Below are 18172 nucleotides of genomic sequence, written 5' to 3'. Positions count from 1 at the left end.
TCTAGTTTCACTGATCCCTTCAAAGGATCTTAATTCTTTATTGTAGGTTACCCAAAAGATGTTTAATTTGAAGCATGACAAGGAAGGATAATGAGCAGCAGTTTTAGAGCAGTCTTCCCTAACAATTGGCCATATCCCATCTCCAAAACAGTGAAGAGAGAATATTGAAAGTTTAATGGTGAGTCCTTGCTAGCTCTGTATCTGACTCCTGGTTCTTGGATATTGGAAATTACTTATAAGAAATCTCAGTTGAGAGGATTTGAGAGAGCAAGGACTACTTCCTCATCGGGTGCAAATAGTTGATATCCTGTGACAGATCCGAACCCATTTTTTGGACTGTTGAAACTGTTAAATTGCAGACCCTTCAAGTTAACCATTACTCCATTCTGAGAAGTCAACCAATTTGAGAGTTGCAGTGGAAGAGAACAAGTAGTTTATTTTTCAGAACAGGAAACTTAAAACTGCCTAATCAGGCTTGTTTTAGTAAAAAGAGAAGAGTATGAGCATGTGATACGTCAATCTTTAAGTGTTGTCCGTGCTATTCGAGCATACAGGCATTATAATGACTGTCTTACTGGATTCTTCTCATCAGATAAGCGCATTAAGCTTATCAGTCTCACTCAAATAGAAAGAAAACATTAGCAGGGAAAATCCTCTGCTGAAAAGGACAAGGATGCAACATTTTTAATGTCAGGTAACTTAACATTGTCAAATGTTATAGGAATATTCTATTTGGCACTTGTGGATAAAAGAAATTTTGTAAAAACATATTAAAATATATCTGGTGGAGAGTTCACAAATGTTAACTTTCCCAGTGCATTTCTTCAGCTGGAGTTCTTAAATGCATCTTGATATATTTTATATACCAGTGCATTTTACAGTAAGATAGTCCTGTGATAAAGTGATGCCAAATGGTCAGTCAACTATAAAAACATGGGTTCTTTTGTCAGGACAGCTGGTTTATCAATGCCTTAATATTAAAAGGGAAGATGCATGGAAATGGATCAATAAGGGAAAAAAGGTATACTGAAAATCAATACAGAAAGAAAACATTGCCACTTCTTACATTTACAGAATGTTACAGAATTTGAAATTTGATGACAATCTATAATAAAGTGGCCCTGAAAGTCACTGGAAATTTGGGGCAGTGACTAAGACCACGGGGTTTTTTATGTTACACATATAATATTTCTGAACTCACCTGAGCATGATATGTCAAAAGCTGGCTTTAAGATTTCAAACCAGACTCACTCACTAGCATATACCCCAGAGATTGTAGTGTGAGCTTATGCCCAGTAAAATACAGCTTTGATTCTCAACGCTAGTCTTTGGCATCTCAGAGAAGAGGAAGGAGCAGTTGCCGTTGAACCACATTTATGTTTAACAGTAGCCTCAGGGATGTTGCCTGTATGCAGCAAAACAAAGTCAAACATGGAACCAAGGCTAAGGTGGGAATTACAGAATGTGTCTGTAATTTACTGCTGTCCTGTCTCTACTATGAGTGCTTATTCATGCTTCCCTAGTGAAAACTGCTGGTTGGCTGATGCTGAGGGTTTGAACTGGGTGGACATTGTGAGTGAAAACAGCAAGCAACAGGAAAAGCAAGCAGGATGAGAGCAATTTGTGTGTTTCTGCTTTGGCTGTTCTTAGCCCTTTCACTTGCAGTTGTAAAAAGTCAGCAGCTATCCTACTCTCTTGTTAGAATCACTGAATCCATTAGGTTGGAAGGGACCAGAGTGGGTCGTCTGGTTCAGCCTCCCTGCCTGAGCAGGGAGGACATGGAATTGTCCAGGCAGTTCTTTAGTATCTCTGGTAAGGGAGACTCCTCAACCTCTCAAAAAAAGGTGTATTTTCTAGTTAGTGAGATATTTTTATTTTGTTCAAGAAACTAAAACCCAGAGCTTTTTAGAGTAAATGTAGTTCCTTCACGGATTTAGTCTTTCCAAAATCTGTCAGCATTTCACTAAAGACACTTTATTAAGTGGTGAAGAGCAAGTGTACTGCTTGTAGTTAACACCCTTCAATCAGAGTCCTATGGTGAATATTTCTTGAATAGCAAGAGGCAGCAGAGTATCTGATACATCTTTGAAGTCCATCTACTCTCCCACTGTTTTATGACAGAGTAATTGCAAAACAATCCTCAACTGTAAGATGTGCACATCCTGAAGTTGGATTGAGGCTTAAAATTACTCCAATCAATTGCCTGCAAGGAGTCCTTTCAGTATGTGAATATTGCGGTGCTTAGCACCGTGTACACCTATTCTTTTTCAGATACTTAGGGATTTCAAACTGTATGGGAAAGGAGAGATCACTGAAGTCGATTTTGGTGGCAAATGAGGATCAAGAAGTAAACATTGACTTCTCTCACCCTAAAACAATTGTTCTGTTAGTTTTCTGCTCTTTCCAGGAAATGTTTGTTGCTATTATGATGTATATGTAGAACTGATAGGGTTACAACTACTTGTCTTCCCTGCTGCATTCCTAGCTCCGGCAATACTCGTGTGCCAATTGGGCAAACAACAGATCAGTTTCTGTTTAGTCATCACTCTCGGATAGCTTCCAACTACCCTCTGTGGAGGCTGATGCAATCATGAATTTCTCCTTGCATGACAAATGCAGAGCATTCATGTTAGTATCTAATCTGTTTATTTTATATTTAAAATCCCCACAGTTTTATGCCCCATTGAGAGAAAAAAAAGCTGCTGGAAAGTGATGGTCAGTTACACCAACCAAATGTTTTCTTATGTGACAATTCCTGTATGTTTTGGGTTGATTCATGTTCTGGAATTGTATTGATACACAGATAAAAAAGTTCACAAACATGAACTCATTGCTTTTCTTAAGGATATACAAAATGTGACAGTGCAAATGCTTCAAGAAATCTCATCATCCAGCATATTCCCTTCATGTCGTATTACATCTCCAAGCCTTCACACTGTAAATGTGAATAAATGCTGCTGGTGTATGGCATTTCCTTTTAATTTTGATCTGTGTATACTTAGTTTGTCCCCATTCTTGTCTAACCTTGTGGCAGAAGGCAGCTAAGGATGGAACAGTACTCTAACTGCATGTTCTACTTGTGCATGTTAGTGGGTTTTTGTTTTCTTTGAGAAACAGGTTAGAAAGACTATTGTATCTTCATCTTAGTTTCTGCTTTGAGGTAGAAACAGCAGGTAAGTAGAGAAGATCCTAAATGGTCCTAGAGACTACATTATTACTAGGAAATAAATTAAGCCAGAGTACATAAGGAGCTCTGGCCTTGAGAGCAGATGGCACAGTGCTGCTTTAATCCAGGTGCTTTAGTCCACTTCTGCTTTTTAAATCATATTTACATGCTGCCTGCTTGCAGTGCTATGCTGTTCCCAGCCCTATCTCTATGTATTAATCTGAGAAACCTTAAATGGTATGGTCCATAATTACATAAAATTCCATAAAAGAGTAAACTAATGGTAAAATAGAAATACTGACTACTCCAGGGGCTTTCTTGTTTGACGTGTATGGACGTAGCCAGGGCCTGATCTTCCTCCTGCTCTCCTAATTGTGGATAGGATGGGAGGATTTTTTACAAAAGTCTTTTCCTCTTGCATGGGGAAAGTGAGAGCATTTCACAGCTAAATCATCAGATATTTCCTCTATTATCTACAATACAATTCATGCTGAGGACTGGTACCTCTTAAAATACGAGGAACTTGAAAAGCCTAGTCTGCAGTTACCTCCTAGGTGTCTTGCTGCACCCAGAGTCCAGGACAGCACCCCATTTGCTATGTCTTTGTGGTCTGTGACAAACTGGAGTAGCATAGAAAAACTGTGGGTTGGATCTGTCCATGCAAAGCTTGGAATGCATCGATTTCCTATGAGGAGAAATAAAGATCAAAGGGAAAGATCTTTCTGGCACTCTTTTTTGTTGTTCCACTGCTGTGGTGTTGTTTGTACAAAGTAAGCCTGTGATGGAAGGACTTGACAGAATCTGTGCTTGTCTTGTGTGGGCCAGGTTTTCATGTGGTTGAGCATGTGGGCAGCTGACACTTCGGAATACAGGGAAGTATCTTGGAACCATGCTGAAATAGCTGTATGAACAAAAACAATAGCAGCTGCTGCAGCTTTTGGCACAGCAGTAATAGCTATGCTTGCAGCTGTGACAGCAACAGAAGCCACAGGAAAGGCAGGAACACTGGCTGCATGCTCAGCACTGGCTGGTGTGCTGTGACTACCTTTTATGTGACAGAAGATTCCTTATTAGAACAGATGGTTAATTAAAATCCAGCGAAGAGTGAGCCCCAGGCTAAAGATACCCTCCTCCTTAGATTCCCATCTGTGTAGTGTGTGAAAGGTTGGACTGGAACATAGAGCTACAGACTGTCCCTTTGTTTTCTTAAGGGGTTTATGGAGATTGGAGAAGGACCTGCTAGCACTGTCAGCCTATGGAACTTGCTGTTGTGTATTATTCAGGTTTGTAAAGTGCAATAATGTAATGCACCAGTAATGTAGGCTGGGAAGCAACTTTGCATAAAAGTATCTGAGTTTCAAAAACAGTACACAAGAAGTCAGTCATGAGCCAGAAAATAAAGCCATCCTGGGCTCCATCAGGAAGAGCACTGCCAGCAGGCTGAGGCGTGAGTCTCCCTGGTGAGAGAGTCCTGGAATGATGGGTCTAGTGCTGGATTCCCTGGTAAAATGAGACACTGATATTCTGGAGACCTGTGAAGGGCAAGCAAAGGCAATTAGGAGACTGGACCATCTGTCATACAAAGAGATGCTGACAGATGTGAGACTGTTCAGTCTCTAGAGGGCTCAAGATCTTTTCAATGTCTAAAAATAGATTATGAGAGGAAGTAAAGAAGGCAGACCTGGTCTCTTTAGTGTTATTCAATGAACATGGTAAAATGGATGCAAACTGAAATACAAGAAATTCCATTTAAGCATAAAAAAACCCTTTGGCATTCCAAAAGTAACCAAATGCTGGTGATGAAATAGCTTGACTGAGAAGGCTGTGGTGTGTATATTCTTGAAGATTCTCAAACCTCAAACTTTATTAAGCCCTGAGCAATTGTTTGTGATCTGCTCTGTGCAGGAGGGTTGGATTAGATGATCTCTAAAGATTCCTGCCAATTTCAACTATTCAGCAGTCCTTTGATAGAGCAACCTCATAACAGAGTAATTTTGCTCTGCATCTTGAGTAACAATGTACATGTTGTTATGCAATGATAATTTGCTGAAGAACAAGGGAGAAGGCCCAAGATGGATGTCTATAAGATTGGGTAAGTAGCTATAAGATGGTCATATACATCTCCTGGAGTAAATTGATCGGTGGGACTGGGAGTTCTCTGAAACGTATTGGTCTTGATATGGAGGTAAGTGATGCCTAGCATTCTGAAGGCAGCACAAATGGGATGCATTATTTTTTTTTTTTACTTAGTTGACAGCTCCATAAAGGTCAGCTTGAGGAAAAAGCCTTTCACACAACTTGTGTGCAAATTTTACAAATAATAGGCAAAGTCTAGCACTGAGCTGACTTGGTAGAAGCAGGACCTCTGGCAGTGAGTGAGAGTGGGTAGTAATTGTTCTCAAAATGAGTGATAGCATTTTATCTTGGGCCTTGTAGAAGGGTGAGAGAGGGTAGATGAACAGGAGGAGTTAGATGAGAGAGTTAAAATCATATGGGCTGCGTGAAAGACAAAAACATTCTGCAGAAGTCTGGACATATCAAAATGGTATCAGTCACTGTCAGCAAAGAGAATGTTAAAATGAAAAATACTTAGCTGTGTGGATAGATGGGGAAAGCTATGATTTAGTGCTGTTGTACTAGAAAATGTCAGTAAGGGAGTTAGGTAAAACATGAAAGACAGAGATCAGAGAGTTCTCTAAAACTAAGGCATCAGCCAAGCTGTGGGCCCTGGAGACATATGGCTATTGATATTGAAGAGAGAGAGATGAGTGCCAAGAGAATCTGGAGGAAAGTAAAACCATTTTGTCTGTTAGCTGCCTGCAATGATAAAAAGAGATTTTAATTTGGATCAGAATTAATGGCTATAGTAGAAATATAGCAATGAATCATGTGATAAATATGTATTTATTGACACAATTTCCTACAAAGAAACAGAGGCTTTGATTCAATATGCTAATGATCAAGTCCAAGAGACAGGAGAACTACAAGCTTGCAATCATGCTAGTAAAGAGAGCAGACCTCAAGGAGTCCTTTGTAGATTGGGGCTTGGCTAACAGATTTGAGATGTAAATCTCAATTTTGGGCTTCTCCTAAGGAAGAAACCTTGACAAAGCACTTGCATTGAAGGGTCAGAATGAGAGGATGAAATGGAACTAATCAAAGGAAGTCCCCTGTGTTCGTTGCAAATTTCAGGGAGGTTAGAGATGAAAAGGAAGTGCAGAGGGAACAGGATTACAGATAGATGTAAAACTAATGAATGGTTATATTGCAAGGAGTAAGAAACAAAGGAAAAGGGTAGGAAAAGGATGAAAATGAACACATGGAAGACCAAATTAGATGAAACCTTTGTGGATGTGGAAGATGGCTGAAACAATTGCACTTCTCAAAGCAATTAATTTATGGTGATGCATTTTTAATGTGTAGCCTTCTGCCTTGTATCCACCATGACACTAAGTTGTCTTCTTATTAAATTTAAATTAAAGGGCCATGAAAGTTAAGGTGTCCATTTTTGCTACACTGATACAGCTTTCCAGACATAAATATTACTACAAGAACTTGTGATCTGTGTTTTTATTTATTCTTCTCATCTTTATGCATGTTTAAATATAGAGGGTCATAACAGACTTTTTCAACTTTGAAGTAGATCAGTCTTTAAAAATTTGTTGATTTGATTGATTTGTCTTGAAAATTGCGAATCTGGTTTTCCATTGTAAGTATGGTATGGGTACTAATCTAAATAAATGGGTTTTTAATTTGAAAAGTCAGACAGGAATTATAATGCCACTTTATGACAAATAAAACCCCCCAACCAATCCATCCCAAACCCCAACAAATTACCTTTGCTCCTTCAAAGAAGCAAATCACTTCCCTGCAAGCATTTCTTGTCTGTTTCAAGTAAACAGTATTTGGGGATATACTGTTTGCTCAAAATATTTTATAGTATTGTTGGAATGCAACCAGTGTCTAAAAAACCATCTTTATTATGTTTCAGACATTAAGAGAAAGCCAATTTTTAAAAAGTAATACCCTCATTATATATATTTCCAGATAAAGAAGACCAGTCGAAATCCATTGACTTTTGCAGAATTCTTTCAGACTTTATAAATCTGAGCATGTATGAAAGCTGAGTATTTGCTAACATGGGTGAGATTGGAAATAAGATTTACCTTTGTCCCTTCATGTGTTGAATGCATCATGTGTTGAAAACTACCATCTTGAAAGTGGTGTATTTTTCACTAACATTGAAGATCTGGTATATGAGTACTGGGGTGGCTTAGTAGTGCCTGTGGGTACCGTGATATTAACACTGAGTTTTTATAGCACCTTCATAAATGGGGTCTGTAAGAGAGCTGGAGAGACTTTTTACAAGGGCATGGAATTATAAGACAAGGGGGAATGACTTCAAACAGGCAGAGAGTAGGTTTAGAACAGGTATTAGAGAGAAATTCTTTCCTGTGTGGGTGGTGAGGCACCGGGAAGGGTTGCAAAGACGGGTTCTGGATGTCCATCCCTGGCAGTGGTCAAGGCCAGGCTGGATGGGATTTGAGCAACCTGTCCATTGGAAGGTGTCCCTGCCCATGGCAGTGTGATTAAGGTGTCCCTTCCGACCCAAACTATTCTGTGATTCTGTGACTGGACAACAGCAGAAAGAAAATAGCTCGAGTATGGTGCGTGTTTTATATCAACTATATAACATTGCTCAAATTGTAACTGCAATCTCAGGGAGCTCTGAAAAAGCTTTAAGGGTGAGAGGGAAGAAAAAAAAGAAGAATCTCCTTAACTCCTTTCCTCCTCGCCGCTGTACTCGCACGTTGTGGAGCGCTCACCGGGGCCCGCGGCTGGACACTCGCCAACCTCCCGAAGGGCTGCGTGCGTGCCAGGGATTCAACGTGAGGATGGGAACCTGGGGGCCGTGCCCGGCCTCTGCCACAGACCAGCGCTGCCCCTGGCACAGGCCACCACAGCGCTGCCCCTGGCACAGGCCACCACAGCGCTGCCCCTGGCAAAGGCCACCACAGCGCGGCCCCTGGCACAAAACACCACAGCGCGGCTCCTGGCACAAAACACCACAGAGCGGCTCCTGGCACTAAACACCACAGCGCGGCCCCTGGCGCGGCCCCGCTCGCCGCCCGGGGCGCGGCCCCGCGCAGTGCGCGCGCGCGGCCCTCGGCTGTGACGCCGTTGTTGTGGCGCGGCGGGGAAGCACGTGAGGAGTGCGACGTCACCATAAACACTCGTGGGCAATATGGCGGCGCCGCCGAGCGGCAAGGTAACGGGGGCGGGCGGCGGCGGCGGGGCCGGCCTCTCCCCACCGCGGGACGCGCCGTGACCGGCTCGCCCCTGTTGACGGGAGTCGCGGGGAGGGAGGGTCGGGCCTGTGAATGCCTCAGCGGGTGCCTTTTCCCCCGCCGTGCGGGTGTCGCCTCACGGGGCCGCCTCTCCGGTCACGGGCCGTCCTGGCCTCGGGCGGGCCGGGCGCTGGCAGCTACCGCGGACCCTCTGCGCCGGAGGCGGTCGCGGCCGGCGGGCGGGACTCGGGCCCTTCCCGCACCTGCCGCCCGGGCAGCGCCCCGCGGCAGTTCGGCTCCGGCCCCGGGCGGCAGGAGGCCGCTCTCCGCGGGGGCGGGCAGCTCCGCGGCCGCGCTGGGCCTCAGCCTGAGGGAGAGGAGCGCGGCTTGTCCCGTCTACGTGGCCGAGTGCCCCCGAGGTGCTCATGGCCGATAGTGGCCTTTCCCCCGGCCTGCTCACTGGTAGTGTGTGGAAACCTGCCCCCGGCGTGGGTACAAAGCCTTGTCAGTCCTACAGTTTGGTAATTTAAACATTTTTGTATGCCGCGGATCTTTGCCGAGCGTTCCGGAACGAAACATTATTGCTTGACAGGGACTGAGCTCGCGGGAGGGGGAGGTACAGGCAACACCCACTGCTTCCCTCCGCCCCCGCCAACAGATACGACTTGTGTCCGTATTGGGTTTTTTTGTAGCAATAGTTTTATTTCATGACTCTGCTTTCTGAAGGCGTTGCTTTGCAGTGCGGTGTTCTCGAGCACGTGGATCCTTTATTTAGGATGTAAAATCTTAGTGTCGTGTCCGACTGTAGTAGCCATGGTGAGGGTGTGATAGTCTGCGGTTTCACTTTTCCACATAGGGCAGAAGATGATTGAGAGAACACACGTAGTTAGCCACGTCTGCGCTTATCCGAGGCTACTGAGGCGTGCACTTAGCTATAGCACGAAAATTCCGTAGAGGTCTTGCTTTGTGCCACCTTACCGTATCTGTTTCAGCCAGAATTGCTGGAGCAGGCAAATTATGCAGCTCGAGTTTTTGCAATTTTATTTTTATGTTATTTACTGCTGTGAGGTGTCCTCCCAGCTGTTTCTTGCTATCCACATCCAGTTTTTGTGTACACAGAAAAGTTCCTCTTCTGGTTTTATCCATTTTAATATCAATACAGAAGTTTAGTGGATGGAAATATTTTAATTTTTTAGAGAAATATTTTAATTTTTCAGATTGTTTCTTGTTTTCCACTTAGACCTTTATCAGGGTCGTCTTCAGGATGTCTCTCCTGAAAGCAGTTGTATTATGATGGTTTATATGAGATGCTAAAACGATTGTGGATTAGTTGTTTGTAAATTTGCTATGTATTCATTGCTCCTTTCAAAGAACCCTGTTTGTAGGAGATTAAATCTCTTAAGATATTGCAAAACTGTTTCAGTTATGCCACATCCACAATACTAATGCAATTTATATTTCAGTAACATTCTTTGTCACGTCTCTTTTAATACAGAGGAAGAATGACAGTTGTGTTTTCTCAGACTTCATGAAGTGGGCTGGTTTGACATTTCACTGCTCTCAGGAGCAGTTCTATCCTCTGTATTTCCTCACCTGTGTGTCACACTGTTGCTTTCTTGGATACTGTACTCATTTGATCTGTCACTGATTAGAACTAGCAAGCTGAAATAATACATACAACTCTGCTTACTTTTGTCTCAGTTATTTTTCTGTTGGGAGAACATTGGGCCACAAATTGTTCCTTTGAGTGGAAGCAGAATTTTGGAAGGGCTCACAAACTAATGAAATTTCACTCCAGGTGGAATAAATGCCGTGTAGGTTGATACAGACCCAGCATTCCCACTTCAGGCCTTTTGCACTTCAGTGTCTTTACAAGTTGCAGATGTCTTAAGTTAACTGCAGTGTTCCTTCTGGCTGTACAGGGTTGAAATGGGGTGTTTCAGGTGGTTGCTTTCTGAAAGAACGGTAGGCATTAGTTTGTGGGGTGCTTTAGTCTCATGTGGTGGATCTTATCATATGAAAGTGATGTATTTTAATGTGTGTGCTCTTTTCTGCAGAATATTACACAAAGTGGTTCCCATGGAAAACACATGGCGCTGTATTAAGCAGCTGGGATAACCTGAATTGTTTCAGCTTTCACAAATCTTGTTTTAGCAAACCATATAAATTTGTGGTTTCTGTTACATTTTAACCATTCGCCTTTCTCTTCTCTATTACAGACTTTTGGGGAGGAGATTTGTTTGTTGTTTGTTTCTTTGTTTTTCTTTTTAATTTTATTTCCCAGACATAATTATTGTCAGTAGGTTCAGCATCCAGATATTTAATGTAGTCTCTGGTTTCTGCTCCATACATTAATGGGATATATGAATTATAAATTTGGTTACCTCATGTACTACTTTACTTGGATTTTTGTCTTCTTTTTTTTTTTTTTTCTCGCTGGAACCTATCACAAGATTCTTATCAGTGTTTTTCTCTATATGGATGATAAACTCGGTTCAGGAAAAGTTAATGCAGTTGAGTTCTGGAGTCGTGACTCATTTTTATTAATGACCATCTGCCCTAGAACAGAGTGAGCTTCAATTTTTTCCCTTTCTTAGAATTGCCGTTTTTTTCTGAAAGTGACTTGGTAATAAGGTATTTTGTTTACAGAGCTTTTGACTTCATGCAAACAGGTATATTTATGTATTATGCATATATTATACTTTATGAAAACAGGTAGATTTTCTCTCTTTTTGTTGCTTAGCAAATGACAGTTTGTTTACTGTATTCAGAGAACGTACTCTGGATTCACCCTTACAACAGAAAACCATGTTAGAAAATGAGCTAAAGAGTTGTGTATGGGGAGAAGTACAGACTTCAGTTTCAGTCTGTTGTATACTGGTGATTATTGTGGCTGATCTAAAGACACTAATGATACTTTTTTAGTGTTCTTGGAGTTCAGAGTATCTTCAACACACGGGCTTTTAGATCTTTCTCAGGTTACCAATTGACACGTGGGCTGTCAGATAAGTTATTTTTCACTTGCTTGTGCTCTTGCTCTTGGAGTTAAAGTTTCAGAGTGTTAACTGACCGAACATCTGAGCTTTATCTGTAAGCTCAGATGTCTGGCCAGTTCAGCAACTAGAAGTGTTCAAGGAGCACTGTAGCTATTACTAAATAGTAGTGGTATTAGTGCTATATTGTTTGGGGGAGGGGGATTTGTGTTTGCAGTGGAAGGATTTTTGATTTTTTTGTAAAAATTTTTTTTTGTTTGTTTTGGTTTGGTTTTGTTTTTCTTGTAGCTAGGAACTAGGCAAGAGATTTTAAATGTGGTATGTTAAAATTAGCTTTGTATCCTTCAGGTAGTTTATTGGCATAGATACAATGAATTATTTTAGGTGTATATTCTGTGGAATAGGCAGTGTCTTTCTCCACCTTCTACTGCTTAAACTTAAGTGCACAGAGGCTCTTGTACTATGCATTGTTATGCCATTTTTTTGATTTAAAATATTTGTTATAACTTTTTCAGCCTTTATAATTTACTGTGAGCACAGTTATAATTATTTCTGATTTTATGGTACTTCATGGGTTTTCTTTGTTAACAGACAACTATCTCTCTTGAATTTACTTAAGGTTTTTTATGCTTGAATGTAAAGCAGTTCAGTAATAATTCTGAAATCTCTGTAATTTCTTTCTATTTTCTGTTCATTAAGGATTTCTCTTTGCAGAAGTGTTTACAATAGGACCAGTGGGTTACTACTTGAATCTTTTGCTCTCAGTACCCTGAATAGATTTGTATTTTCACTGATATCCTGCCACTGTTGCATAAGTAGCAGAAATACTTCATGGTTCAAGAAATCTGCAGAGCTTGAAATCTGTACTGCTGTCAAGTAGGAAACTTTTCTTATGATATGTAGTTCCTGGTGTTGAGAGCTTTCTCATATTTCTCACAACATGAACAATACTTGTGGGATTCTGCCCCTCTCCGCCCCACCTATTTAGAAACTGGATGTTTTTAAGACTAGCGGGGTGTGAAATTTTACATTCTTGGGAAAAAAGTTGAGCCATAGGCTCAGCAAACAAAAGTCATACAAGGTTCATCAAGGGCAAATGCAAGGTCCATGGGGCAATCTGAAGTACAGGCTGGGTGGAGAATGGATTGAGATGAGTTCAGGGGAGAAAAACTTGAGGGTATTTGTGGGTGCAAAGCTCAATATGACTTAAATGTTCACCTGCAGCTCAGAAAGCCAACTGTGTCTTGGGCCACATCAAAAGCAGTGTGGTCAGTAGATCAAGGGAAATTATTTTCCCCCTCTCCTGTGCCCTTATAGGACACCATGTGGAGTACTGTATCCATCTCTGGAGTCCCCACCATAGTCATAGATCTAACCAAGCAAAGAGGGCTGTGAAGATGGTCAGAGAACTGGAGCACCTCTCCTATGGAGGAAGGCTAAGAGAGTTAGGGTTTTTCCGTCTGGAGAAGAGAAGGTTCCAGGGACACTAGAGCGCCTTCCAGTACCTGAAGGGGGCTTACAAGAGAGCTGGAGAGCGATTTTTTTCCCAGAGGTATGTAGTGATAGGATGAGAGGCAATAGCTTTCATCTGAGGGGAGCATAGGCTTAGATTGGATATCAGGAAGAAGTTCTTTGCTCTGAGTGTGGTGAGACACTGAAACTGATTGACCAGAAATGTTGTCGTCTCCCTATCCCTGGAGGTGTTCAAGACAAGGCTGGATAAGGCTGTGAGTAAACTGGTCTAGTGGGATGTTCCCTGCCCATGGCAGGGGGCTTGCAGCTAGATGATCTTTAAGGTCCCTTTCAGCACAAACCATTCTGTGATTTGTATTTTATTACAATTCAAATGCCAGATATTGTAGCCTATCTTCTGTGGAGCAGAAGATCATGTTGGTCAAGTAGTATTAGTTTGATGCTATGTGGAGCACTCAAATGTACTGGCACCTAGCAGTTGGAAACAGACTCTTGATGCAGTAGGTACTTCAGTGTGCCCAGTGACACTTTAGCAGTGAATGTGTGAGTAAGCTTTGGCCAAACATCAGCTATTCCAAAGAGGAAGATGAAAATTCAAGTAGTATAATGTAGACTTTTATACCAAGTTATATTTCTTCTTACTTTATGCATAGTTCTAAACAATGATGCTTTCTTTTGTGCATGTAAGATCACTTAAGCCAACCACTGTCTAAACTGAAATAATTTTATTGGTCTTTAACTGTTTCCTTACAGGGTTGCATCTTTTGTTCTGTTTCCTTTCCATCAGAATCTGAAAATAAGATGCTGCACAGCAGCTATATCTGTTGTTGATGTTTCTGGACAGAGCCATTTTTCCTTAAGTTTGCAGAGCATTTCATATGTTTTTTACTCGGTCACTTTCTTATGAACATGCCTGCTTACTGCTTCATCTGTTGAATTCTTGGTGAGGTCCTTTATCTGATTCTCTAACATGAGGCAAAAAATGAAGTAACTGCTATTGAAAAGTTGTTAATATCGGTATTTACACAGTGCCATAATTACTTACTGTCTCCAGAGCAGTGGCTGAGTCACTGTGTGACGCTGGATGACATCTTGGCAGAGCAGTGCTGGCCTCGAGCTGTGCTCTATGGTGGAAAAGGGGAGTGAGTGGAACACACTCTCCAAGAACACAGGATGAGAGTAGGAAGTGTCTGAAACATGGGACAAACTAGCTAGGAGAGTTACAGTGCTGCTCCTTTCTCTCAAGTGTTCTGTGTTTGGCAAGTTACTGGTATGTGACAGACCTAGGAACAGGAATTAGAAGATACGAACAATCATTGCAAATGATGACATATAATACTTAGGTGCTCAGCACAGGAGGGTGGAAAATACATGGGTGAGGATGGCAGGACTATGCTGTTCTGTGGTAGACCCAGATCTTAGCTCTCCTTTTATTTGCTGTCTATACTTCATTGTCTTAGGGTGCAATTTGTCATCTTTCACTAGCTGGTAGCACAGGGTTGTAAATTGCTGTCAAATGGCAAGCATTAAATCACAAGGCTTTGCTTGTATTCTGGCATATATTAGTGGTGGTGTGGCATCTGAAAGGCCTTCTGCTCATATATGTCTTTGTCAATAAAAATGCTACAAGCATTGCCTGTTTACTCCTCACTGTAAGCAGTACAATAGAAATATGGAGGTATGCATTGTCCATGCTGTGCCCTTATGGTATTAAGAATGATACAATTTATTTATCAGAAAATGTTACTGGGGCAATGGTGGGACTTCAGAATCCTATTTTTTTGCTGGACATGGACTGTAAATACTTGAAGAGTTTTCCAGAACCTTAACTAGCATATGCCATGAGATGTAAACTGAGCCTACATCTTGCTGCTTCTGTCTGTTTTTTTATAGTAGGTGGGTAGACAGCTATTGCTTTCTGCAGCTTTCCTGAATTTTCTGCTGTAGTTCCCTGCTTTTACAGACCCTCAGTCAGGATACGAGTTGAAATAGCTGTTGTCTCTGTGTGGTACAGTGCTTTCAGTGACTGATCAGAATGAATTGTGAATTTGCCTTTGACCTCCGTAGCACCCATGGAAAAGAGAAACAGGTTAAAGTAGCTCACTAATATTTGGAAACCTGCATCAATTTTTAGCTTTTGGTGGGATTCTGAAACATCCAGGCAGTGGTTCTAGTTTTCATTTAATAGAACTGGACAAATAAATATGCTGTGATTTGTGCTTGCAGGCTGCCAGCATGGACTTCTTGATGAGCAGGAAAGACTTACGAGCATAAGCTTCTTGGGTACATCTTATTTCAAACTTGAAATTTTAGGAGGATTAAAAAGTTATACATAAATCATACAGACTTTTTTCCTACTGTCTCCATCATTTTCTTAGAGAAAAAAAGTTGCCAACTGAATGCTTTTACAGTCTTAAGTTGCCTTAAGTAATGCTTATGATTTGAAGTATTCTAGGAACTTAAGGATACCACGGATGGATAAATCTGTTCTGCACAGAACTAGCTTTAAGCTAGTAAAATGATTGAAAAATCTTTCAGTAATTCAAATGTACAGCCACAAGACATAACAAAAATTTATTTGAAATCAAGTAATTATCGAAGTTGTTCAGCTTCTGTCACATTACATCTTCATCTGCTTTGGTTGCGTTGGTGTGTGCTTTTGATAAACACTCTGCTTTTTTCATTTGTGTTTTTGTTGTGGATCCAGCAGAGTCTGGCTTTCATGTAGATAATAACATCTAAACCTGTGGCATCTGCATCTCTGGACAGCTGTTTGCAAACAGGTACAGAAGAAAACAGAACAATCACTGTTTAAATCTGTAGTGAGGCCTGTCATTGCTGGACAGCTGTTTTGGCCTCAAGCATCTGAGCAACACAAACGGCTTTTCTTCCCTGAGGTTCTGTTTCTGGGACCAGTGGATAGACTGTGCAGAGCACAGAATTCTGATTAGCTGGATGGCTGGAAGGGCTGTAATACTGGGTTGAGGGATACTTTTGGAATTTTTATTAAAATCCTAGGGATGTGTCAACTTACTTAGTGACCTGTGGTGTGCACTTATTAACATTAACTTGTCTTTTTTCATGATGGGCTTACTGATTTTGTGTAGATTTAGGGGAAGAGTGATGGCTCTAATCATATGAAAAGAAAATTAAAGATTGAGCTTGACTCTAGCTACTTCTCACCTTTGCAAAAAAGCCCACAATGAATATGTAAAATAATGAATAGTACAAAACCAAGGTGAGCCAGTAGTGTGTTTTCCTGTCTTGTAATGCAAAAGCATAATGGACTAACTGAACAGATAATCTTTAAAACTCTTGAATTCTTTCACCTGGGGGTATTGAGGCCTTCCTAGTTCACTAAAGGCTATCAAGATTTCGAGGAGGTTGGGTTGCTTTCCTATGCTGAAGGTGTTGACAGGTAATACAGAAGCAGATTTGGGTTGGGTTTGTAGGGATCATAGTTACTTCAACAGCTAATGAAGGGGCACCAGTCTCATTATCTTGCCTTGCCTGTATCTAGTTCCTTTTACTGTCTCCGTATGTAGCAGGATCTCACTACATAGATGTTGCATGCAGACCTTACACAAGTCCTTGGTATTTACTGATGCTTTAGGTCATCCTCTGACATTTGCTGCCTTTTTTCATGTTCTGCAGTAACCTACTGCTTAGGCAAGAGGCAGTGTGTGATGCCATTCCTTAGTTTTGAAATCTGTTTGCCTGAATGCTTAAGCGGTCCAGGTGTGCTGACTGACTGACCAGGCATTTCTCTGAGTGTTGGGCTGCAGAGGCACTGAGCAAAAACCTTTGTAGGCCACATGGTGTGTGAGATTGAGCTACTAAGTGTAGTAGCAGTTGTTTACTGATGGGGTTTTAGCAAATTCTAACTATTGGTATACTGTCTTTCAATTTGATACTTTCCTTAATAATTTAGCATTACTTTTCATCTTTTAATTCGCTTGCCAGTGGTGCAGTATCAGAAAACAAAAATCTGTAACAAGCTCTTTTACTGTAAGGTACTATAAGAATACCTAATAGCATTTTTGAATTTTCAGCTTGCTAAGAACACTGTGTGAAATATAGCCACCCAGTGTAGCTAATATTCAGGTGCTACTGCTATAGAACTACATTTCCAAGCCCAGTTTGTTCAAATGCATTTATGGAGTTACATTACAAAATACTGCTGAATAGAGTGACTTAGTATTTTGAAAATTTCAAGATCTTAACTTCCAAAATGTTTTACAGAGGGATTAACTGTGGAAAAACCCTCTAGATACTCTTTTGTATGACCAATGTTATCTCTTTCTTCAGATTAGTTGCAGTTCCAGTTAATAGTTGGAAAGAGTAAGTAAATAGATCATGCTTGTGATTGGAAAAGAAAAATCTCAGCAGCTTGGTCTTCTGGCCCTTCAAACTTGGAGAAGATTTTCTCTTGAGTAACAGTATGAGGGCAGTAAGGTGCTTTGTGACAAGTCCTCTGTTTTACAAACATCCTCTGAAGTTCTGAGCATGTGCTTTGGTTTTAGTGCACCTGTTTGGTGGAGCTGAAGCTGTTAAAAAGAGCAGTGTAGGATTTTTCAGTTGCATGACAGCTGTGACATTGGGAACACATTTTCTTTTCTCATGAAAGGGAATGTTTGTCCTTCTGAGAGATTAATGGACAGAAAATAATAAAACAGTTATTAGATGGCATACCTTCTAGCCCGATTAGGTATACTTTATAATAATTACCAACATTTTTGGCAGAAGTGCACTTCTACAGCTCTTGACACAAATAGATTTTTTTTTTTCCTGCAGCAGTTTTCCCAGCAGTTGGTTGGTAATTGGTTCATGTTTATGACTAGTTTTCATGATAGATCAGGTCAAAATAGCTAGAAGGTAAAATTTAAATAAATGTCAAGGTTGCCTTGTTTGAACAGAGACTGAATTTGAGGACAGATAATTGCTAGAAATAGAGGGAGGATCTTTTTAGATAGAAAAGAGAAAAAAAAAACTGTAATAGAGAACAGGAAAGACTTCTAATATTTGAAAGACAGTGATGTTAATAATCCTTCAAGAAGTGCTAAGTGACCTTTAGAGATTTCTTCCAAGTGATATTTCTGTTTAAACAGAACACTCCTGAAATTTCTTGCTTGTGTAAAAGGTTGAGAAATTGAAGTAAAACTAAAACAGAAAGGATGAGTTAAGTGAATTTTATTGCTCTTTTTCAGCCATGTTTTCTCATCTGGCCAGTTAAGCTTACACACCTAACCTTT

The 18172-nt window shown here is 41.0% G+C and overlaps 1 protein-coding gene across 2 annotated transcripts in view; it reads left to right on the top strand.

Moving 5' to 3' along the window:
• The first annotated feature begins 8314 nt into the window (after positions 1-8314).
• Positions 8315-18172, top strand: part of TBC1D15 (TBC1 domain family member 15) — a 35608-nt gene continuing 25750 nt past the window's right edge. The window contains exon 1 of one of the 2 annotated variants that reach the window (XM_086884354.1): positions 8315-8435. In XM_086884354.1, the coding sequence (XP_086740480.1) occupies positions 8412-8435 (24 nt within the window). In that variant the 5' untranslated portion in view covers positions 8315-8411. Of the gene's footprint in view, positions 8436-8702; positions 8976-18172 lie in introns of those variants that run through there. The other variant, XM_023932192.2, reaches the window with a different exon arrangement.

This window comes from Cyanistes caeruleus, chromosome 4, assembly GCF_971803275.1.
Source record: "Cyanistes caeruleus chromosome 4, bCyaCae1.hap1.1, whole genome shotgun sequence".
NCBI classification, from domain to species: domain Eukaryota; kingdom Metazoa; phylum Chordata; class Aves; order Passeriformes; family Paridae; genus Cyanistes; species Cyanistes caeruleus.
The sequence above is the reverse complement of the archived record's forward strand: the minus strand, read 5'-3'. Positions and strand labels throughout refer to the sequence as shown.